This window comes from Citrus sinensis, chromosome 3 (assembly GCF_022201045.2).
Source record: "Citrus sinensis cultivar Valencia sweet orange chromosome 3, DVS_A1.0, whole genome shotgun sequence".
Lineage (NCBI taxonomy): Eukaryota > Viridiplantae > Streptophyta > Magnoliopsida > Sapindales > Rutaceae > Citrus > Citrus sinensis.
This window is the reverse complement of record NC_068558.1, coordinates 25,596,369-25,620,237: the sequence shown is the minus strand read 5'-3', so window position 1 is coordinate 25,620,237 and position 23,869 is coordinate 25,596,369. Positions and strand designations below refer to the sequence as shown.

Sequence of the window (23,869 nt, the reverse complement as noted above, 5' to 3'; positions counted from 1 at the left end):
CACTATCATTACTAGTCATATGTTAATGACATTGGTAAATTATTTTTTTAGTATATATTTAAATTAATTATTTTAGATTAAATATATTTTATCGTTTCTAAAAATAGATTAATATTTTTGATAAATTAATATATTTCTATTCCATATTTATGCGGTGTTTACTTCACAGATTAGGCAATCAGAATCCAAAATCAAAATTATTGACAACGTTTACTTCGCAAAATAAATATGGAAATCATAATGAAATATGGACCTCACCCAAATTTGGGAATAGGGAATGCTTGGGAATCAATCTCCTATTTCCTAGATTTTTCATTTTACTTCCTTTACATTTTTATAATCCCCAAATTACCCTCAATAAACTTTTATCATTTTTTATTTTGGTTCCTACAGAATTTATAAAAACACCCAAAAGTTTGTATTATTTCCAAATATGTCTTTTATTATTTAATAATAATAATAATAATGAAATTAAATAATTATAATTATTAAAATTTATTAATTTTATTATTTTAATTGTTATTACTACTTTCATTAATGACATTAATATTAATATTATTCAAAATTTATTAATTATTATTAGTATTGTCAATAATGTCATTATTATTAAAATGTACTTTATTATTTTAATTATATTAATTGTTATTATTATTTTTATTAATATGATCATAATAATAATAATGTCATTATCATTATTATTTTAATATTATTTTATGAAAATTTATTTATTTTATTTCTATTATTAAAATTTATTAATTTATATTATTTTTTTATTAATATTATCATTATTATTATTATTATTAAAATTTATTAATTTTACTGTTTTAATGAATATTATTGTCGTTATTATTAAGGACTTTTTAATAATTTGAAACAATCTAATTCATTTCAATTCCAATTCCAATTTCAAGACAAAATAAACACATTAATGGCAATCCAACTCATTCAGATTTTGATTCATACAGTTCAAGTAAACAACTTATTCTGATTCTCATTTTTCATTCTCATTTCAACTCATTCTCATTTCAACTTATTCTCATTCCTGTCCATTTCGATTCCAATTTAGTAAATGCAACATTAGATTATTTATTATAAATTAAATATGAATTATGTTTTTACCAAAAAAAAATATTTTGTATTCAATTTTTTTATAGGTCATTGTCCTTACACTATCTCTAATTTTTACAGTCAAAGAGGTCAATCAACCAAAGTGTAAAAATTTGAAATAATACAAAATTATTTGTCAAATTTTGAAACCTTTGACTTTTTTCCCAGAAAATAATCTGGACATCAATGTTAAAAATCAAATAAAATGCATCCATGTTCCATTACAACAAGTAGACAACTTACAGTTTAGATCTAATGGCCAACTCGTATACAGGCAAAAAGTGCACGGTAGTTGGACCTCAAGTATTCTAAAATATTGATTTATATATCTTACCATCTGATGGGTAAAAATCAGTTTTTTTTTTAATAAAACTTTTGGACCGATCTCATACAATACATAAGAATTTGTAATCTACAAAATCATATCTTGATAATTTGATTTTGTTTTTTCGCTGAATTAATCTAGACTCCCAGATCACGACCGTCACCACCAATCTTGTTAGATCACAATATGTCATCAATGATCTTCTAGGTTATGACTCAAGTTTTATTTGCACTTGACGTGTGGGCGCCTTTATCACCACTAAAATCAACTAGCAATAGAAAATATTCCTCTCAAAATTAGAGAGAAAAAATCTTTTTCTCTTATATGTATAATGTGGCTGCTCTTTGTTTCTTTAGAGAAAACAATCCATTTTATATCTCTCTTTAGTAGAAACTCTACGCTCCATATTTATATTTTTTAATTCTATTAAATCACATTTGATTTAAATTAAAAAACAATAAAACCAAAAGTGTCGTTACTTGTTCTTGTGTTATAGGGGCCCACCTTATAAAATAACATAAGACCTCTTTCACACTGGCATATTAAATAGAGCATTTCACTAAATAATATATTTAGGCTTTTAACCCAAATAACTAAGTATCTTGCTTATTAATCCAGTAGCGGTGCAATAAATTAAATGAGCTAACCTGGGGATTAGATGGATACATACAATAGTAGCTACAATAATTAGGTCTGTAATTAAACTAGCCCAATTATTTAATTACAAATCTACTCCACTAAAAGATTGGAATTGATCTCTATAATTGTATGCTATCTAGGATAGTGTTTTCGAATAATAATTCGACCCATGCCACATTGATTTCTTTATTGCATAATCTTTTGTACCACATCGTTAATTAAATCGATATCTTAATTGTCCAATTAATTTAATTATATCTTATTTTTTTATACTTACTGGTTTCCTTTAATGATCATTTTCAACATATTAAATATGTTGACATACTCTGCCTAGAGAATTTTATGATCAAGTGCCGAAAACCCATCAAAAGATGTGTTGTACAAATTCTATATTGTTAATCTATAATTTCAATACTCATAATTGCTCCCACCAAGATACCGGGTAATCTTGACTACAAGTGTGGGCCGTGTCTATTGGTAACTCAAATGGAATAACAATTACAATTATGAAATCATAACTAACTCAAGATTAAGATTATAGTAAAATCAATGTCTATGAGATTTAATAAGTATGACAGTTATTACAAAGTTAATTAAATTTCATGTGTGATCCTGTTAAATTTATTCATACCACATCAATAAATTCATACATGATTAAGACAAATCATTCAATAAATTTATTACAGTCTATTCCTAAATAAAATGCTCAACTTTATTTATCAATTGTGAACTTAATTTATTTAATCATAAGATAATTTATGTTTACTTCTTCTGTGAATCCACATGGTGATCATATAAATACATATAATATGATTAAATGGACTTTACTCAAAATATTAAAGCAATTAAGATACTTGAATAAAATACCTCATTTATTTTATTAATCAGAAAAATTATTTATTACAATTAAATAAACACACATGCTTTTAAAGAGCATATTTTTCCAACACCATCACCATTCCATCATGCTCTAATTTGATATTGTATAGAAGTTAGATGACTCTAATTGTGATAATCAGCTGTAGAAGATGACAAGATTTACATTACCCTTAAACGACCGGTTTTGATTTTCCTTTTGTTGTCTTTAATTTGAGCTTCAAAAGCTTCTAGTGTCAGTTCAATGTCTGTTAAGAACACTTAAACGCTGGTCAACATTTAGATTATCAGAAGGGTTTAATTGCTCAAATTCTTTTTTCTAACTCATTGTGAGAATTTTCTGAGATGATGTTTTTGCATGACTGATGAACTTTTGAGAGAAATAATACTATCCTAGTATCTTTCTCTTCTCTTGATTGTAATAGGATCCCCTCATGATGCTATATTTGATCATCAGTGGGTGGAATCCGGTCTAATCTAAAAAAAATTCATTAATACGCCTTAAATTTTTCTTAGTTTTTCATGTATTGATAGAGTTTTATTTTATTTTTACACATGTCTCCAATTCAACTTTATTTATTTATTTTCTTTTTTAAAGTTGGAGTTAGAGACTTATTTTTATCAAATAATTCAATTATATATGTATCAATAAATTGAAATCATTTTAGAGCTAAAATCTTACTACTATTTTAACTTATTGTTAAAAAGTATTATGGTTTGTAGTAATTGAAAGAAAAGTATGTTAATATATTATTACATTGCCACTTGTACAAGAAAGTTACAAATTGGTATATAGTAACAATCAACAACAAATCATAATTTCCTGCCTTCATGGTTTATTTGCTTCACAATTATACTTGCTTGTTTTCATCAAGTTATTCAAATTTTTATCTTTTCTATCAATAAAGTACAAAAGAAATTCATAAATAATTTTTTTGGTACAATTTTAATAATTTATATTAATAAACCTATTTCTTGCGTTGTTCTCATTCTTGCAATAAATATATGTATTTTTCTAATAATTTTTGTATCGCTAAATGTATTTCCTAACTCTTTTATAAGCATCATTAATCACACAAATTTACAATAAATTTATAAATTAACTAATATTGATGAAAGGTCCTATGTCCCGGCCCTGTTAATTGTCCTTGTCATTTATTTGTGTCTTCTCTTGCTTGGTTTAGTTGTCACCATGGATCGTAGCTGGTTTTTTAATTCATTTTGTCACATGACAAGGTTTGATTTGTTGGTACAAATTCATGCCCTATAGCTACAAATTCAAATTTTCATCTTTTACATTTATGTACGGGATAAAGGCTTTTATTTTCTAAGTATTAAAAAAGTACGATTAATTTTTAATTTTTATCTTCCTCAAAATTTGAACTCAGGTAGTTAGTCAAATTAAAACTTTTTAAAAATCACTGGATCAGGCTCCTGAGGACTTCTAAATAGAGACTTTAGTTTTATAAATCTACAGTAAGTGTCTCCATATTAGACATAAATTTTCCAACCATACTTGACAGACTTGAACAACGCTATAATTACATAGGTATCAGCTCTTGATAAATTTTAAAAATGATGTTAGTATATATTGTAATATAATAATTTAACAAAGAAAAAGACAAGGTCTACAACTACAAGTCTACATTCATATAAAAGAGAACCATTCAACACCGTCGTCTTTCCCCCCCCCAACCCCAACACAAAAAAAATTATTAGCCTTCTTCCTAAATAATTGTCCATTTCTATTTAGATATAGAATTTGATATATCTTTTGAGAATCTATAAACTATAATTTCATCAATACATCATTGACCGATAGAAAAATTATTGTAAAGGAAAGCCTTGCTTATAAACTTTTCTTTCCCCTTTCTTTTCTTTGTACTTATAATTGTATCATTCTAACTAGTATATTTATATGTGTTAGTGATTATACGTAATTGCATAGGAAATTGAAATGTTAACTAAACTTAGTTCGAGGCTCAGTCATAGTAATGTTGCATTTTTCCAGTCAAAATTCGGGACCTGATGCCATGTAGATTGATTTACTTGTATAATGGGCTAAAATAAGTGGAAGACTCGTGGGTGACAATGAGATAGGAGAAATGGATTCCTTTGAATGTAACTGATCAACGACGTCTAAACAAGTGCGTTTATGATAAGATCAAGAGCAAAGACCGAGAGGCAATATTGACTATACGTATCATACCACGTATACGTTATGGTATATAGCAATTTGGGCTGGAAAACAAAAATTATAACATGCTAGGAGATTGTTATTCACAATTAAAAATAAAAAAAATAAAAAGAATAACACTAGTCATATAAGAATGTCAAAAATACATGTTCAGCCCAAATTAGAACGATTGTCTGGCCTAAAATCTAAATTTTATGAAAAAATTATAAAATATTTATTATTTTAAATAATTTATTTATTTGACCAATTTATTACATGTATTTAAAATTTATATTTTCAAATGTAATTTCATTAAAATAAAGTTTAAAAACCTAAAATTATAAAATAAGTTAAAAAAATATACATGTAGAATATTATAAAATATAAAACCCTGAATCAACTTAAGTTTTTGCCATCCCTATAGTTAGGATAACATCTCATATGAGAGCATTCTCACTTTGTTAAAGTGATGATGTTATTAAAATTAAAAAAAATATATTTCAATATATGTATATTGGAAAAGGGATTGCTAAAATGGTTATGGAGGCTTTCTTATTTTCAGAAATGATCACATAAATCCGTTTTTATAACATGTTCATGAAGACCTTCATGCATACTTGAAAAATTTGTTTAAAAAAAAAGTTTTTTTTGCATCATTATGTGTCCCTAAAGCAATTGAAAACAAAAATACTTGTAATCATTTCACTAAACCACGAGGGTATTCCTATCCTTTCCCCTTATTTATAAGTATTTGTTTGTAAAAGAAATGATGCCAAACATAATTGACTCGATCAACTTACTCAACATCCTTTAATTAAAGAGGAAAATTATTTATGTTTTGAATTTTTGACCGAGCAATAAGGTGTATGGAAAAGTGAATGATAAGAAGATTCAACTTATAAAAATAGTCCCGAAGCTCATAAATTCTAAAAGTTGAGGAGCAATCACTAATCATGAAGGGGAATACTGTTTGTACAATTGTACTCGGTGTGAATCAAAGCACTTTTCATGTTAACTCATAAGCGCTTTTAATACGAAGCACTTTGTCCAGGTATCAAGTCAACGTAGAAGAGATCACTCGTTTGCATACAATAAAGTAATCGCTCTGTTCATGATTGGCACTACCCAGGTCCTTTAGGTAAATTAAACTCGAAGAGATATTAATTATAATGCCATTTTGTGAAAATAAGATGTGACCATGTCACTGAACTGTGAGTTGATTTTATCTTTTCTTCATTTAATGGGTATTTGTTTGCAAAAGAAATGATGACAAACTTAATTTACTATATTATAATTCGTCAACTTATTCCACTTCCTTAATTAAGAGGAAACCTATTTACGTTCGTTTTTTGACCGAGCATCAAGGTGCACGAAATTGTTCAGAAAAGTGAATGTAAGAAAATTCAACTCATAGACTTGCGAAAGCCTAAAAAATTCTAAAAGCTGGGGGTGCGGAGAAAGCACTTTTCACATTGACACTACATAAGTGCTTTAAACATGAAGCACATTGTCTTCTTGTCAAATGTCAAGTCAACGAAGACGAGAGTCGGTTTGTAATAACTACGTGCATATCGAAAGTTCTGTACTGTACCAACTACGTATATTATACTCGAAGAGACATTAATTGTTAGTTCATTTTGTTGGGTATAAAAAAATTTAAAATATATATGAAATAATAATTTTTTTTTTCGGCGGTACATGTAAACTAATGGAAATAAAATAATACAAGTATGCATATATCTCAGTTACTTATTTAATTATTTCACGAGTATACAAACTTAGTACAATACTCAATTATACAATCTCATACATTCCAATCCGATCTCATGATAATATCCAACCAGATTGTATTTAAGCAAAACACAAGGAATGTTTCACAAACTTTTGTTTACCTCTTTTGTAACATAATTTAAAAAAAAAACACAATTTAAAGATTATTACATAGTTTTCACTAAATATTATTAACATTGTGTCAGCAATTTACAAGAAGAATTGCACCAAATATCCCCAGATAGGCTGATAATGCGAAAATTACTTAAATATACCTTAACTTAGTTAACAAAAACTCTTTTCTCTTGAATAATAAAAGGACCAACCTTTTCTTAATGCTTTAAATAAAAATTATACTTTTGTTAACTTCTTAATCCCAAAGATAAATAATAAGATTAAAGAAATTAAAATAACTTAGTTGCTAATTACTTTTCAAATGATGTCTAAACTTTCTAAGTACAAAAGGAAATATGAAAAGGGAATTTTATTGCTTTCCTTTTTTAATACAAAGTGTTGTGCTTGCTAAAAGCCTCTCACTTCTCTCAGTAGTTTGAGAGATATATATATATACAATTTGTGTAAACTAACTATAGTTACAAAAAGATTCACTCTAGTTACAAAAAGATTTGACTCTAATTATAAAAGATAAATATTACATTTACAACTATCAATTTATCAAAGGACCGACTAAAAAGTAAACAAGACAAAGCACGACTGACTACTGTATTTTATGATGATTAGGTTCAGTAAAAAAATGGTAAAACTGAAAGATACCTTCACAGTTTTTTCCTTAACGAGAAGTGAGTAATGGTAGGACATATGTAAAGATGAAATAAATAAAAGGTTGACTACTTGAGTTTCTTGGTTACTTTCAAACAACTGGCTGAATATTGTTTTCATAGTGTAGTTTATTTGTTCATAATTTCGCCAATAGCTTCTGTTATGTTTTCATCCCAACGACTAGTGACTCATAGCTTCTATTTTTGACCCGATGCTGGCATTCCATTGACCTCAATTATCACATCTAATATTCTTCAAAATTCTCTGGATTATTAATAGTAGTGAAGGAATAAGTTGATCTTTAGGAACAAGATGCTTTTGCGCTAAAATTGTATAATTTTGTCCTTGGACTGTGATCTTGTCGTGCAGCTCAATTCATTCATAAAATACTACAATTGCATATGTTCTTTTATATGCCTTTTGCAGAGAAGATTGGTTTATCATGATAATGCCTTCTTTTAAACCTTTTAGCTCCTTTGCTATGAGGATGACATGATATGCTGACAGTATGACACATATTTTCCTTTTACTGATTATTTAGGGTCTCAATGGTAAAGAACTGAAGTTTAATAACAATGGTGCTGGTTTTAAAATAAATAAGGCTTTGGTTAGGGGTGATAGAAAGGATTTAAATCTGTCTAGGCTAAAAAGATAAATGGTTCTAATCATTCCAAAACTTAAGAGTCTTAAATTACAAAACTTCATTAAAACTTAAGAGTCTTAAATTACAAAACTTCATTGTCTAGTGTTTTGGCTAAGGAATAATCAAATGAGATGGTTAGAAAATCATTTGTAAGAGCAGTGATGTTTTTTAGTTCTAACAATCCAGGTCTGAGTTCAACTAAGAAATTCATCTGGTGATTGAATATTTGGTTGGCTACTGAAACATAATCTTGGTACAAGGTCTCTACTATATTTTCTTTTACAATGTCGATACTCTCACCAATGAGGGTAAAATGTTTTTGGATTTTTACTAATTGTCCTGCTGGGTCATGGTTGAATATTTCTTGTTGTGGCTGTTTGTGGTCAAAAGTTTGGGGTTTTTTTTAGTGATTAACACAAAAATGCCCTAATGTATAATTATTCGACTAGCTTGACCCATCCAAATTGTCCTATACAATAATATAAGTCCTTACTTAACTAGTACTCAACCATACAAGACATGGCCTTATCAGACTTTCGTAGTACTTAATGATATAAAATAATTTTACTCTACTTAGGCCTCCATTTGGATTGAGGTTGAAATGTTATAAGTTATGATAAAAATAGTGTTTGACGAATTTTGTAAAGTTGATTAATAAGTTTCTCTATTTTAATAACAACTTTTAAAAGTAGGTAGGAAATCGTTTTCTATAAGCAGCTAATTAAAAAGCACATTTTTAAAGTTTATATTATAATCTTAATATTTTAACAAAAACCATAATATACAAATAAAAGACAATTTAAATTTATGTCTATTTTTGTTATTATATAATAAAACAATAGTTCGATAATAAAATTTATCAAATGAATGTACTCTACTTTTTAAATTCACACTAACTGCACAATAACATAATTTATCAAACACTAAGATACTTTTTTAATTAACAACTTGTTGCATCCACACAATAGAAGTAACTTATTTCATTAGCCATAGAAATTCCAAACGCAACCTTACCTGATTTACTCGACTTTAATGACGATCCAATTTTTTTGTGCAAGTTTGATGATTTTATTTTTCGCCCACCGCATGTTGAAATATCCATGTAACAAATTAAATCTGGTGGGGGTATAAATTTAGAATTTTCAAGTTATTGGATACAAAATTCAAATAGTGAAAGTGTGCCAAGGGGAAGTGTCTTAGAGTCGATCGAGTGAGCATTTCAAACTCTTGACCACACGCGCTCCTTCTACACAACTTGTTCGTCTTCTTCCTCCTCGCCTTGTTCTCTCAAAACGACTCGGTCTTTGGTCCTCAATAAACTACACCAAACCGCGTTCCTTTTCTTTCTCTATCTCAGAAACAACTCTCTTTACAAATTCATCACCAAAAACTTCACCTCCCAAACTCTTTTTTGTCTCATCATGAAATTAACAAAACATTCAATAATATTAATCCTCCTCCATTACAGCCATGTTTAACGAGCCCAACAACCCTTTTTTGCTAACTACACTATTATTATTATTCTTTGTCTCTTTAGTTCCCTTCAATTCTTCGCTCTCGACTTTCTCAATATCCGAAACTGGAAACCAGTCTTTAGTTTGCGCGTTGATACCTTCTTCCCGGCCGGGAGATTTTTCTCTCAACTGTTCAATTCCTCAGCTTATTCCTGTGAATCCCAATGCTTCATTTGCAAGTATTGTATCCGGAGATGGATTCTTGTGCACGTTAATAACATTTTCAGCTTCGTCATCTTCAGTTATGCATTGCTGGAGATTCTCTGCTGATGGTATTATCAATGACTATAAAAGAATATATCGGGGCCCTGCTTTGCAACAACTTGAGGCTGGAAACTCTCACATTTGTGGCCTTGTTAATGGGACCAATGATCTCCATTGGTGGCAATGGCCTGATTTCAACTCAACTTCAATTCATAACTTCTCTAATATCGCTGTCGGTGAAGATTTTGTTTGCGGGTTGTTAGAAAATGGCACGATCACTTGCTTCGGATCGAGAAATAGTCCAACCAGCGTCACTCAGAAAGTTCCAAGTGGGATTTTCAGAGTGGTAGCCGCTGGTTTTCGGCATGTTTGTGCCATAGATGATGATCAAGAGTTGCGCTGTTGGGGGGATTCGGTGGGTGAAGTGCCGCAAGGTAAGTTCAAAGCTTTGGCCTTGGGAGAAAATCGTAGCTGTGCTCTGAGAAACAATCAAAAAGTTGTTTGTTGGGGGCAGAATGGTTTCACTTTGCCAGATTCTTTGCAGGGAAAACCTTTTGTATCGATTGAAGCTAAACGAAGCGTTTTCTGTGGAGTTTTGACATCAAATTACTCCCTCTATTGTTGGGGCAATGAAAGTTTTAGCTCAAATCATATGGTTTTTGAGCGTGTTTTACCAGGACCATGTACTAACACATGTCCATGTCCAATGTTGCCGGGTTCTGGCAATGTTTGTGGCGAGGGACAAATTATTTGCCAGCCTTGTTTTGAGAAAACATCAGTCACACCTAGTCCTACGCCGCAGCCACAGCAGCCACCGGAGTCCGGAAGTCGCGGCGGCTGGAGTGGGAGAATGGTGGCTCTCCTAGTTGTGGGCTGTTTAGGCTCATTGGTAGTGGTGCTTGTATCTGCTTTCTTTGGCTACAAACACTGCAAGTGTAAAGGCTGCCGTGTGCATGATTCTGGGCCCCTCGATGAGGCCGTGGCTCAAGCACAATCAGCACAGCCGCCAATGCCGCCACCTCCTCCGTCACCACCAGTTCTGGAGAAAAAGCTTAGCCAATTGGCTAGCATGGGGAATGCAGCTCGTTTGGAGGAATTTTCTTTAGAAATTCTACTTGAAGCCACTAACAATTTCTCAGAAGATCACAAGATTGGCTCAGGAAGTTTTGGCGCTGTGTACAAAGCAACATTAGATGACGGGCTCCAAGTAGCTGTTAAACGAGCTGAAATATCAAGCACTTCATCTTATGCCATTGGCACCAAGCGCCAAGAAGACAAAGACAATGCTTTCATCAATGAGCTTGAATCTTTATCTCGACTTCATCACAAGAATCTTGTTCGTTTATTAGGCTTTTGTGAAGATCGCAATGAGAGAGTCTTAATCTATGAGTACTTGGAAAATGGCACCCTTCACGATCATCTCCACAACCCACAAAGTTCATCACCGCTGAAGTCATGGCCTGCTCGGATTAAAGTAGCCTTGGATGCAGCTAGAGGGATTGAATACTTGCACGAGTACGCTGTACCCTCGATCATACACCGCGATATCAAGTCATCGAACGTTCTGCTCGACGCCACGTGGACCGCCAAAGTGTCCGATTTCGGACTGTCTTTGATAGGTCCCGAGGATGATGAGTCACACCTATCACTCCGTGCTGCGGGCACGGTCGGGTACATGGACCCCGAGTACTATAGGCTGCAACAGCTTACCGAAAAGAGCGATGTATATAGTTTTGGAGTAGTACTATTAGAAATATTATCCGGATACCGGGCAATTCATCGGACCCATAACGGCACGCCGAGGAATGTAGTTGATTTTGTTGTTCCATATATAGTTCGAGATGAAATTCACAGAGTTTTGGATCGTAATGTGCCACCACCAACACCATTTGAAATAGAGGCAGTGGCATACGTGGGTTACCTGGCAGCTGATTGTGTCACATTAGAAGGTAGAAACAGACCTTCAATGACTGAGATTGTAAATAGCTTGGAAAGGGCTTTGGCTGCATGTTTGGTCTCCCCATCAATCTCCCGGTCGGCCACTTCCTCTTCCGCATAGCACCCACGCCCCCAATTCATGTACACTAATGAAATTTCTCCATTTTTGGGGAGCAAACCACCCATTCTTTCGTAATTTGTTCATATTTTACACATATTTCGGCTCATTTGTTGATTGAGTTTAGTTCTACAATTGTTCGACAGTTTACGTAATGAGAATCATTCTTTAATCGTACATGTCCGTGTCAATAATACATGTTAGCATGTTTCTTCGTAAATTTCGTAAGTTCATTTTCTTGGGCGAGACAGATGTGCTATATCATTCGTACGCCCCATCCACCAACATTCTGACAAAAAAAAAGCTTAATGACATAAGTTGATTGGAAGGTCTCGTTAAACCTGTTCCACTCAAATTTCCCTCCTAGTTAAGTGGTCTGTAAGATCTCTTCAGCCTACCTCTTCCCTACAGTGAGGGGACGTAAAGGCATGTGTTAACACTTTTTCTCCATAAGTATAATCTTTTTCTTTTATTAAAAAAAAAAAATTATAGACAAAGTCAAGGTATCCTTGAAAATTCAGCTTAGAACTGTTAGGGTCAAACGAAAAGAAAACTTTGAAAATGAAAAATCAGCGTATTGAAGGAACCTTCCAACAAATTATTTATAGGAAAGTGAAACCGCAACCTGCTTCCTTGGCCAATTTTCTTGCAGAAAATCAGAAATGTCAAATATCAATTTATAATAATTTGAACCAATTGGATCATTGTTTGATGATCAAGGAAACAGAAAATCTGATAAAGAAACTTCAATCAACCACAATAATTTACTAATTTGAAATTTTGAAGAAACATATATGATTTCATTACTTTGAAAAAGTCTAAGATTCTTTCCAATTCCAACCATTCCATATCTTTTGTATCGTTGTGAACTGAAAAAGACTTTGAAAAGAACATATTTGGCGAGTCAAAGAAGACTTGGTGGGAAGTTTGATAAATGATTGGGGTAGGAAAGAGAAATTTTGCCATAAAATTTTGTGAGTCAGAAACATACCGATATTATACCTACTAGATCTGTATTCGTCGTCACTGCTTTCATATTTTTCATATTTTTGTTAGATGCAAAGAGGTCAAGATTAAATGACACTGTTTTTCAATACCAATAGGTTTACCTACCCCATATAATTTATATATATATATATATATATGTCCAAATGCACCTATTGTGAATCAATTTAGAATAGTTTTTGATTAATTTCAATGTAAACAGCAAGAAAATTCTAGCAATCTATGGGAACTCAACATAACATGTGGGTGATAAAAAATAATCAAATTCAAATCAATTGTATACTTCCACTATGAATAATTAAGAGAATTTACACTCAACAAATAGTTTTGAATCATCATTTGACATGGTTTGTATCGGTGGGTAATTAAAATTTTCATTTTTCTTAAATTGATCTACTTGTTGCTCAGCCTGGACTAAACCCGAGTATAAGAGAACAGTATGCGATTATTCAGAGTTGCAAGTAATTGCAAAAGAAACCTTTTTCTTTTACCTATTCATATTCGACTTCTATGCCGCCAAAGATCCCAATGCACTCTTCCTTTGCTCCAGTAAATTTGTCAAAGCAACATCAATTTGAGCGAAAACATCCTCCTTGTTAATACTTCCATTAACCTGAATAGAAATAAAAGTCCTCCAACTTCAGTATGACATTGAAATAACTATGCTAACCACATAACTAACCCCATTATGTCGGCAAAGATCTTTTCTTTTCTATTGTACTCAGGCAGAAAGTAATCACTTGCTAATAATCAGATTCTTGCCATGTATAAGTGATTATATAACATAATAAAGCAGCTATAGCTCGAACAGATGCATCTTATCATAGGTCACTGTACTGTAAACGATAACTCTGTTTCAAGCATTCTACTCGGTTTTCAAACATGACATATAGATGGACCTTGAAACTCAATAGTGCTATCTTGACCACATAGCCTAGAAAACCAATTTAGTGGATTTACCTTAAAATAAGTTTGCTTGTCCTAAAATCCAGTTAACATTCAACTTGTTCAACTTTTTGTTCCCTGTATTTTCCAAAGACATTTTGCTAATTTTGCTTGTCAATATCATAAACTTCTAGTAGCCACTTCACCATGAGCATCCCCATTTGCAGCAGATACATACAAGGCAGTGCCATGTGCACAATAACAAGGACTCAAAATGGAAGAGTAGTTGTAGGTCACACAGATTGCCTAAAAGCCAGTTATGATTCATACAACAATTTCTGAAGCCACTAATAGTTCTCCAATGGATCTTTTGATGCAGCATATGCAGTATAAATTCATTAAGTAGCTTCCCTAAGTCAAACAGAGATGTACACAGATATTTATAAATGTAAATGGAAACAGAAAGATAGAGAGATCATATCACATACCTCGACTGTCACGTCTTCATACAATGAAAGTACTGCCTCCACATTATGATGATGAGTCTTCAAACGCAACTTCACCTATAGAGAGCCAAATTTTAAACATAAGAAAGTTTTTCCTTGAATTATCTCAATTAATTGCCAGGAGCGACCATAAAGGAGGAGAGCCACTATTTAGGAAGAAGCAAAAGAGACCAAAGAGTACACAGACTCTTTTTACTGAGTCAAAAGTTTTAAAACTATAAGGAATAGGCAGGGTCATACCTTCTCTTCTGTATCATCAAAACGTTTGGTCAGCCTAGCAGCTATTTCATCAGTTTCTGGTGGAGAGTACTTCACGTGGTATATTTTCCCAGTTACAGGATCCAACCTACGACCCACTACTCTCTCAACAAGAGTATCTTCTGGGACCTGCACACATGGTTGGACAAAGCTTAATTAGAAACTGACCAAAAGAATTGTATGCACAATCTAATACTCAGCAAGAAATCATAAAGAAATTATAACATTCAATTATGCAAACAATTCTTACTTCTAATAGAATGAAAAGATCAGGCTGGAAACCATATTTTTTCAGAGCAGTTGCCTGAGATAAGCTTCTAGGATATCCATCCAAAAGCCAGCCATTTTCTTGAGAATCTGGCTGTGAAAGACGCTCCTTCACCATCTATTACAACAAAACCAAGGAATCAACAGAGAGAATGGCTTTTATGTCAGCTTTTAGGTCAATTTTCATAGACAACCCGTACCGTGACAACAATTTCGTCAGGTACCAACTGTCCTTTCTCCATGTGTTCCTTTGCACGCTTTCCATTTTCACTTCCAGCAGCAATTTCAGCCCTTAGTAAATCTCCAGCCGCAATATGCACCAAGCCATACTGCATATACGAGGATGACTTCATTCAATCTTCTTTTCTTTCAGCAGCTAGAGTATAAGAGATTCATGCAGCAAGACTGGTAACTCATACAAACAATGGCATGCAGCTATTTCGACAAGGAAATCAATCACCTAAAGAGGAGGACAGCATAGTATGAATAAATGTCAGTGACACAGTGCCATCCGAGAACTGACTAATGGGAGCCATATCATATTAAGTGATTTTGTTCTTCATGAACCATCAACACTGCATTTGTTTGGTGGAGAAGATGTAGGAAAAGTTTTTATAATTTAATATAGAGAATAGTTTATGGAAAACTCCTCTGTAGAGCCAGCAGTGGTTCCTCAGTAAACTATGCAATAGTTATTTGTCAGTAAAACTCTGACGAATGCTTTTATCTTATATTCACAAACACATTTCCCATCAAATAATTATGCCCTTAATGTTAATACAGAATTGAGAAAATGTATGATTACTTTTCCTGTGATCCATCATTATGCGTTATGTGGATACATTTCTGTGCAACCATAGACAGACATACTAAATACCAATGATGTGAAAAAAGAAAGAAAATTAACATACAATGCCCACATTCTAAACACCAACGTCCAAAGACATGCTTTCTTCTCACCTTCCAAATGCTCCAAAACTGTTTGAGTGTCATCTATTATATTAAAATGCTAAATTTTCCTTTCTATCCTCATAGAATGGCCAGCAACTGCCTAAACCTCTCAAAGCTATTAGTTTCAGCCATAAAATTGTTGAAATTCTCCTCTTAGTCTCTTAAAACACTGGGCCCAACAATTCACCTCTCAGACCTGTCGAAATCGTTCAGGATATAACAAATAATTTCGGCTATCTAATATATTTGTGCCAAGAAAAGAGAACAAGAAACAAATTCCTAAATCACAAGAAATAAAGGTGAGGTTGGTATAAGAAAAACCATCTAAGATAGTTTATTTACGATTCTAAAGTGACTCATTACAAGCAAGTTCACCTACACAGGGCAACGCACAATCTACATGTAATGAATGAAACACTTTGATGACGTAACACGAGCGGACTATAAACTGCTACTGGGCAGAATGTAACACTTTGATGATGTACATAGCATGCATTGCGGCACATATATTTTTCAAATTCGAAATTACATCATTAAATTAAAACTATCAATCAGGAAATTTTGTCAAAACAGAGAGAGAGTCAAACATAAGCAAATTAACTGTAGGTAACTGAATTTAACAGCCAGTAGACCGCTAATAACTATCAAAATCGGGAAACAATGGACTAACAACAGAGTGTATACTTAAGAACCCCAACTACACGAAACAGAGTAAACAACTTCTGGATTATATGCTAATTACGCCTTTCTGGATATCACCTGAAAAAGGATGCACGAAGCAGCAAATGGACCACTAATAACCATGAACTCATCAATGACTGGTCAGCAGTCTATCATGTGAGTGAATGACAGAAATCTAGCACATAATTCATCAAATAAAAAAAGATGCCACCTTTTGAAGCTAATTGGAAAAAAAAAAGTGATTAAAGAGGAATTTTCAGCAATGAAACATAGAAGTATAACAAAAATAAGGTTAGCTGGATGTAGGATTATCCCTGAGGACTACGGCTTGAAGCTCTTTGGCCCAGTGCACATAATTTGTCCTACTAAATAAAAGCTTAAAGAAACTAGCAGTGCTACAAGTCTTGAAACCTTTCCTCAGAAATCACAATCACTCCTTACATATCTTCTAGTTGCCATAAGATAGAAGGATCTTGTAGATTGATTTCAGTGAGATTAGCAATGACTTCCCAATACTTTGAGGTAATGCAAAAGAGAGGGCTAAACACCACAAGATATCACGTAGCACCAATCTTAAGATGACTAGATAACTAATTTCCACAGAAGGATATCTTTTAGTTCAATATTCCAGAAAATTGGCAAATGTTAGACACATGTTATAATGACAATACAAAAGGTCGGTATCGTTGAGAATGTGGAGAAACAAATCTCATTCCCACCCTGCTTTGGAGAAGTAAATTTGATTCTATATTCTTGCTTTGGAGAAACACATGGGTGGATATTCAGTCATTTCAAAACACTCCTTTAGATATCCATGTTCTTCTACAAAGCAAGGGTATCAAATGGACTTGCTTCTTCAAATTCTCAACAACGTTGGTTATTTATACTGCCATTATGACATGTTAATGACACTTGTCAACTTGTTAAAGAACATGGATCACTGTAAATAGGCCATGACAATATATTTTTCAATCTTTTCCTGCACTTCTCCAAATTATATAATTTTCATAATTATTTGGTCACTGTTTCTTTAGACCTCTAGCATGTATACATACACATACATATATTTGTTCAGTTCAGTTGTTTTCCATTCACATGGAAAGTCTGTCGTCTTCATACAAAAGTCTCTGTTTATAATAATAAAGCTTTCCACTTGCCAAAAGCTATGCTAAATATTAGGACACTTGACAACAATGAATAACTTGTATTGCCAGCTATGAAGACAACTGGCATTAGTAAAAATGCATGGGTATGAATTGTCACTAATAGTTGGAGATCCAACACCACTTTATGATTCATTAAAGAATTGTATTTTTTTTTGTAGGTTTTAATCTTACTGAGTTTTTTTCTCCCCCCACAAAGGTCAAACACAATTATCTTAAAGTGGTCAATATCCAAGAAGAAGTGATATGAATAATTAGACCACCATCAACCCAACTGCACTTAGCCACATCTTATGCTCATACATTTTTTTAAGATAGCCACATATTATGCCCATGAATTTTTTACGAGTGAAACTAGTGTTAATATGTGGCAATGTCTGAGTTCTCTATTGTTGACAAGTTTTGTCAAAATGATTTATTATTATTATTATTAAAAATAAGAGTCCTGCAAAAGGAATAGTAAACAACAGATTGAAGAAATTGTTATGGATGTTAACAGGAAGCAACGGATAATTTAAGAAAATAATAGAAATTATTTTGTATATTTTCTTCTCAACAAGACACATAGCAGGAACTGGGTTGCATTTTAGCTGGTCTCGTGCTAAAAACATGTGCATGGGAATTGTAAGTTACAAACAGAATTCGAAACCAATAAAAGAGCTCTGTCTAGAGTCTAGTCTAATATCATTCAGCCCCTGTGTTTTGCATCATTTCTATTACAGACTTCCTTAATTACTTTAGTTCTCTTATCAATCCATCTGAAATTCACAGCAAAAAAATATAACTTCTCTTCTCCTATCCCTATTTCTCAATCCTATGAAACTCTAATAAAATGAGCATAAAATGATGAACTGCAAACTGACAGCAAGCTAAAGATAAAATAAATAAACTTACTTTCTCTTTGATGAGCTCACATTGAGTACCTTTACCAGAAGCAGGAGCTCCAGATATCATAATCTTCAAAGGCTCCACTGTTGCTGATGCCAACACCTATTCATTCGTTCCACAACAAAATCAACAACTATTCACTTAACCCAATAAAGAAACCTTCACAAATTCAAAACCCCACCTGGAAATTCGCGGCGTTGGGCGACTGCGACGACCTCCGGTGGCGGCAGCGAAGTGGGTTTCCGTCATATCGGAGGGAGAGGCCGTGATTGGTCGGAGTAAATGGTAGCTGCGAAGGGAGAATGTGTTTGGAGTTGATTGAAGAAGAGGGAGAAGTAGAGAAAGAGTTGGTTTTCACAGTCATTGGCAAATTTACGGTGCTGCTGCTGCTAATCATAGTCGCCATTTCGCCAGCACAATTTCTCTCTCTCCCAGATTTTTCTTTGCGCTGTGTTTGGTATATATTTATGCTCTTCTGTCTTTTTTTTTTTTAAATAATGATAATAATAAATAAATAAAATTAGTAAATAAGGGTTGAAAGCACGTGCAATTCCTTAGCTTAAAATCCCTTAAAGTTGAGCATATTCTGGTATTAAAATATTTTTTTAATGTCAAGGGTTTGAGTTCATTTTATTTTATTATGAGATCAATTAAAATATTTTTTTAATGACTAGTAGTTTATTATAAGTATTATTTAATTTAATTGAGATCACAAAATTTCTTGAAACTCAGTTTTAATTTTTTTTTAATATTACCAGAACTCAAAAGGAGAATCCCCGCACATGAAACCAGACAATTGCAAGCAAACCTATGTTGACTAATTGAAGAGGGCAGTTGCCATCCTTCCGCGGACAAAAAGGAATTTCATAATTCAGATTAGCCGCCAAAATTAACCTCTACACTTTTTCTGTTAGTTTTTAACAATATGCCTTTTTGGACTTTGGGAATTTTTCATGCAACTCCTTAATCTTTCCTCAAATTATCTTTGCTGCATTTGAATCCCTGTGATTTGACAGAATAATCAGAAAAGGAACCTCTCTTTCACTTCATGGGACCTTTAAGGTTACGATACCTTTTTACCAACCATTGTTTACACCCCATGGTTTTACTTCTTCGAGTTTGAACTGCACTTCCCGGTTTGGAGATTTTTAACTCTTTGTTCTGGACCTTTTTAGCTTCTAATAACAAATCTTATGATGGTTGTGTTCTCATGAACTGAAAGGAAAGCATTTTTAACATCGTATATTTATTGCACTTCAAGTTATAAAATTCCATAATTACAAGTTAAATTATAAGCATTCGATTGCAGCTGAAACTGGCTGGGGTTAAAACGAGCGCTGGAAGATGAAAATGAAGCCGATGGATGATGCATTATAGAAGCAACTAACAGCAGTTTCAAACAAAACTTAATTCCATGGAAGCTCAGAGTCCAAGCTCAGTGTCCCCGTACCACTCATGCATACATGCTTTTTAGTCAGATGATACTATGTACACAACAGTTGCAGATGAAAGAAGCTTATTTCTGTCTCTCTAGTGTCATCAGATGCTGTGAGAATGTCTTTCAAGGATATACAGTGCCCTGATCGAATTCAACACGTTCACTGGAAACATTTTCTTGAAATCCTTGTTCAAACCTACAAAATATATATAATTTATAATTCTTAAAACTGAGTAGTCATGTCCTTAAAAGAAAAATCCCAGGAAAGAACTGAATGCAAGCTCACAACAGCATAACAAAGCAATGCACATCTACTGAAAATTGCATGTGTAGGTGTAGCAATGCTATATTAAATGACAATACCTTCCAATTCATCAGCACAACTGCAATGTGCCCATATGTTGTCCTCATCCCATATATAGGTCGCAGCCACCGCCTCAAAGCTTAGCCAGGTCCAATTTGACTCCTGTAGTCTCCCAGTTAGGTATGTCTCACCAGATTGGTCCATGCCATCCGAAGCAAATGAAAAAGCTAGTCCCTGCAAGCCAGATATATTACAAAGGTCAGTCCCATTGTTAAACATAATGCATAAACCCAAACAACAATCTAGCTTTCAGTGGCAACTTTTCCTAGGTTCTAAAAATAAATAGAACAAGATATAAGACAAAATTATCCCACTGTGTTCTGTACATGGGCATCAAATTCATCATTTAAATGGATGAATTGTAGATATGGGCATCGATATATATCAAACAAGTGAAATGGTGCAAATTTAGTTAATATAAACCTTCATATGGTATGTGAGGCGAAGGCAATTGGAAACCAATTTTCACGTGAAAATAGATCCATCGTAAAACTAAAAAAATTCATATACATACTCATCTGTGCCCAAAGTGCAACAGTGACATGCAAGCAACAGTATTTTTAAGCACAAGTTTCACATATAATATAGCCAACTATCAATTCAAGTGTATATTGATTGATCTAAGTGTGCAAGCAACAGAAACTTTAGGCACAAGTTTGCATAATAGACCCTACTAAGTAATGCCAGCGCATCACAAGTTCATTATACACAGATAATGACAGAACATGCATGGTAAGGTCATTAAACTTTTGAAAGTACATAAACCTGTTGAGAAATTACTTACCAGTACTTAATCAAGCCGTCCCAACCACATGTTGCAACTTTACTTTGTTCCACTGGATGCCACTCACACCCAATGCAAACCCCTTCATGACACTTGAGGGTCCTGAAAACTTTGCAGCTCTTCCAGTCCCAAAACCAGCACTTACCCTCACCATCTCCTGACATGACAAACCGTCCATCTGGTGAGAAATTGACTTGGCAAGCATATCCAGCCACAATGTGCCCAGCAAACCTCTTTTTCTTATTCAGCTGGAATCTCTCCCTTGTGCTATAAATAAGAATCTGATTATCCAAACTCTGCGCAGCAAGCCAATTGGTATTTGGATGAAGTGAAATTGACGGCATTGAGTGCATGTGAGGTTCACTAATATACTTTATGACCACCGGAATCCCAAATTCCCATACCCGAAGAGACTTGTCATCACTTGAAGTAACAAATCTCCTGTTACTGTCCACAAACGTAATTGTATTCACTGCTCCCAAATGTTGATCGTACTCTTGAGTAATTTCTTTTGTGTTCATATCCCATTGAACAATCTTCTTATCACTCATACCTGCCAATAAAATATTTTGCTTATCGTCGTCTGGATTAAGCTTGACTGCATATGGAATCTTCCCAGTCGAGAAAGTCCTTATAACTTGCCCAGTTTCTGTATCCCAGTACTTAATGTTCTTATCATAGCTGGCAGTCAAAAATTTAGTCCCATCATTACAAAATGAAATATCACGAACTGCCTTTGAATGACCCATGTAAGTCCTCATACACTTGCCTGAATTGACCACATCCCAAATCTTCACCTTAGTATCCATCCCAGCAGAGAGAATCAAATGTCCATATTTGGGGAAGAACCGAATTGCTGAAACACCCTTTGTATGCCCACTCCAAGTATGGACCAACCTCTTTGGAATATAACAATGATCATTAGCTGCTTTAGCATCTTTGGGAGGAGCAATCCAAGACCTACCCTGATAATCCTTCTCTTCTTTGCCATGAAAAGTACTTTTATCCTCCACATGCTCACCTTTCTCACCGCCAGCATTACCTTTCTCTTCTTTCTTCTTTGCATACTCCTCTGCATACTTCTTTTGCTCTTCACTCAACTCTGTTTGCACCCCCTCCTTTTTACCCGCCCAAGGGCTCTTCCGATTTTTCATCAGCCAAGTGTCAGTTGCAGGATTATTAAACTCCGCAGGATCCACATCTACAGCCGTACCATCAACCTCCTCAGCTTCCTGTTTCTTCTCCAGTTTTCTCTTCTTTTGCTCATTTTGCCGTATATTGTACACCGACACACCATTATTTTTCTCCAAAGCTTCAAAATCACCAACGTAATTGTTGCCAGCGGGGTCAGCTGCATAGCCATACTTGTAGAAGGTATTGTACTGTTCATCAAAAACAAAAGAATCAATGGAGGCATCCTCTACAAAACCAAGCTTGTGATTGCGCATGCCCTGGGCGATTCCATCCTTGGCATAGGGATGGGCTGGACCATATATAGGGGCCCACAGCTGTTCGTAAGTGGGGTTGTAGGCGATAAAGTGTTGGCTGGGGTCAATGGGCCTAGATTGGGTTTGGCGGGCTTGGGCAACAGTTAAAGCCAGCGTGGTATCATCAACATTAGGTGCAGCCGATTTGGATGGAAGGAGGCGTGGTGGTGACGAGTCTGGTGATTCCAATGCTGAAGAATTAAGACTTCCGTCATTCTGGTTTTCAGGTTCATCTAGGTCACCTTCTTTCTCATCCGCATAGTTTTGGAGAAGATCCATGCCAAGTTTTAGGCTAAAATCCCAAACAAACATCCAAAACATAATAAGTTTACCATCCAGCAATCAAATCCAACGCAATATCACAACATCGGCACAATAATTTAAACTAAAAGACGATAAGTTTGCGGCTCAGATCCTAAAGTCTCCACATTATCATTGCTACTTGGTCCATAACATAAATTCATTCAACGAACTTTGAAAGAATCTAATATATCACATAACCCATTTAACTAATTGAAAAAAAAAAACACATGCTCACATAATCAATTCATTCATAACATAAAAACATACAAAAAAAGATAAGAAGGAAAAGATTGCAGCCCGTACATTTATTGAAGTGAATAAGGATAAGAAAGAGAAAGTACCGACCGAGCTCGGAGTCGGCGATGGACGGTAACAGCCGGTGGGCGGCTGGGTGCAGCTAGCAGACGGCGGATGAGCGGGCAGCAAGATTCGTTTCACTTTTCAGCTTTCTGTTTTGATTAGATTTAAATTAGGGTTTTGATATTCTTCGTTACCATAGGGTTTGCCGATTGGCGGACAGCAGTACAGGGACCGGCGTCGAACTTAAAACGGTGCCGTTCAAGAAACTACGAGACGAGAGCTCCAAATCCAATAACGTTTGAAAACAGGCCCAAGAGGGCTCCTCGGCTTCCCGGATATAAGAACGCTTGGATGTCGGTTAATCTGGGCCCAAGCAAGAAGTACTAAATACCCCAGATCTATATTTCAATTTTTAAATAACCCTGCACAGAATTAAAGTAAGATAGAAAGAACATTTTTTTTAATATATAATTATTAATAACAGATTATTTTTTAAAGT

At 33.8% G+C, this 23,869-nt stretch overlaps 3 protein-coding genes across 8 annotated transcripts; 1 reads left to right on the top strand and 2 right to left on the bottom strand.

Annotated features, from left to right (window-relative positions):
- The first annotated feature begins 9,534 nt into the window (after positions 1-9,534).
- On the top strand, positions 9,535-12,235 carry LOC102615420 (serine/threonine-protein kinase-like protein CCR4). Its single transcript, XM_006478127.4, has one exon. The coding sequence runs from the start codon at positions 9,787-9,789 to the stop codon at positions 12,091-12,093; it is 2,307 nt and encodes a 768-aa protein (XP_006478190.2). The 5' UTR covers positions 9,535-9,786; the 3' UTR covers positions 12,094-12,235.
- A 1-nt stretch (position 12,236) lies between these two features.
- Positions 12,237-19,201, bottom strand: LOC102614932 (adenylate kinase, chloroplastic). 4 transcript variants are annotated; one of them, XM_006478126.4, is made up of 8 exons: positions 18,876-19,201; positions 18,701-18,796; positions 15,212-15,340; positions 14,995-15,129; positions 14,727-14,873; positions 14,469-14,543; positions 13,587-13,708; positions 12,237-12,495 (listed from the first exon to the last, which is right to left on the bottom strand). In XM_006478126.4, exons 1-7 carry the CDS (start codon positions 19,098-19,100, stop codon positions 13,604-13,606), a joined length of 912 nt encoding a protein of 303 aa, XP_006478189.2. In that variant the 5' UTR covers positions 19,101-19,201; the 3' UTR covers positions 12,237-12,495; positions 13,587-13,603. The 4 variants fall into 4 exon arrangements, with proteins under 4 accessions (XP_006478189.2, XP_024954142.2, XP_024954141.2 ...); XM_025098374.2 differs by having other exon boundaries at positions 12,237-12,379; XM_025098373.2 differs by lacking the exon at positions 12,237-12,495 and adding an exon at positions 12,612-12,735.
- Positions 19,202-19,910: 709 nt separating this feature from the next.
- Positions 19,911-23,690, bottom strand: LOC102614343 (uncharacterized). Of its 3 annotated transcripts, none has more exons than XR_370631.4 (4): positions 23,412-23,689; positions 21,281-23,059; positions 20,496-20,670; positions 19,911-20,328 (listed from the first exon to the last, which is right to left on the bottom strand). XR_370631.4 is itself a non-coding variant. In XM_006478124.4 (2 exons), the coding sequence occupies exon 2, from the start codon at positions 23,044-23,046 to the stop codon at positions 21,277-21,279; it is 1,770 nt and encodes a 589-aa protein (XP_006478187.2). In that variant the 5' UTR covers positions 23,047-23,059; positions 23,416-23,690. The 3 variants fall into 3 exon arrangements, 1 of the variants encoding a protein (XP_006478187.2); XR_370630.4 differs by having other exon boundaries at positions 23,416-23,688; XM_006478124.4 differs by lacking the exons at positions 19,911-20,328; positions 20,496-20,670 and having other exon boundaries at positions 21,277-23,059; positions 23,416-23,690.
- Between the last annotated feature and the right edge of the window lie 179 nt (positions 23,691-23,869).

Coding starts and splice junctions, on each gene's coding strand:
- LOC102615420 (XM_006478127.4), top strand. CDS start 9,787: ATGTTTAACGAGCCCAACAACCCTTTTTTGCTAACTACACTATTATTA.
- LOC102614932 (XM_006478126.4), bottom strand. CDS start 19,100: ATGGCGACTATGATTAGCAGCAGCAGCACCGTAAATTTGCCAATGACT. Junction 15,341..18,700: donor GTGAGCTCATCAAAGAGAAA/GTAAGTTTATTT, acceptor TCGTATATGCAG/TATGGCTTGGTGCATATTGC. Junction 14,544..14,726: donor TTGATGATACAGAAGAGAAG/GTATGACCCTGC, acceptor GGCTCTCTATAG/GTGAAGTTGCGTTTGAAGAC.
- LOC102614343 (XM_006478124.4), bottom strand. CDS start 23,046: ATGGATCTTCTCCAAAACTATGCGGATGAGAAAGAAGGTGACCTAGAT.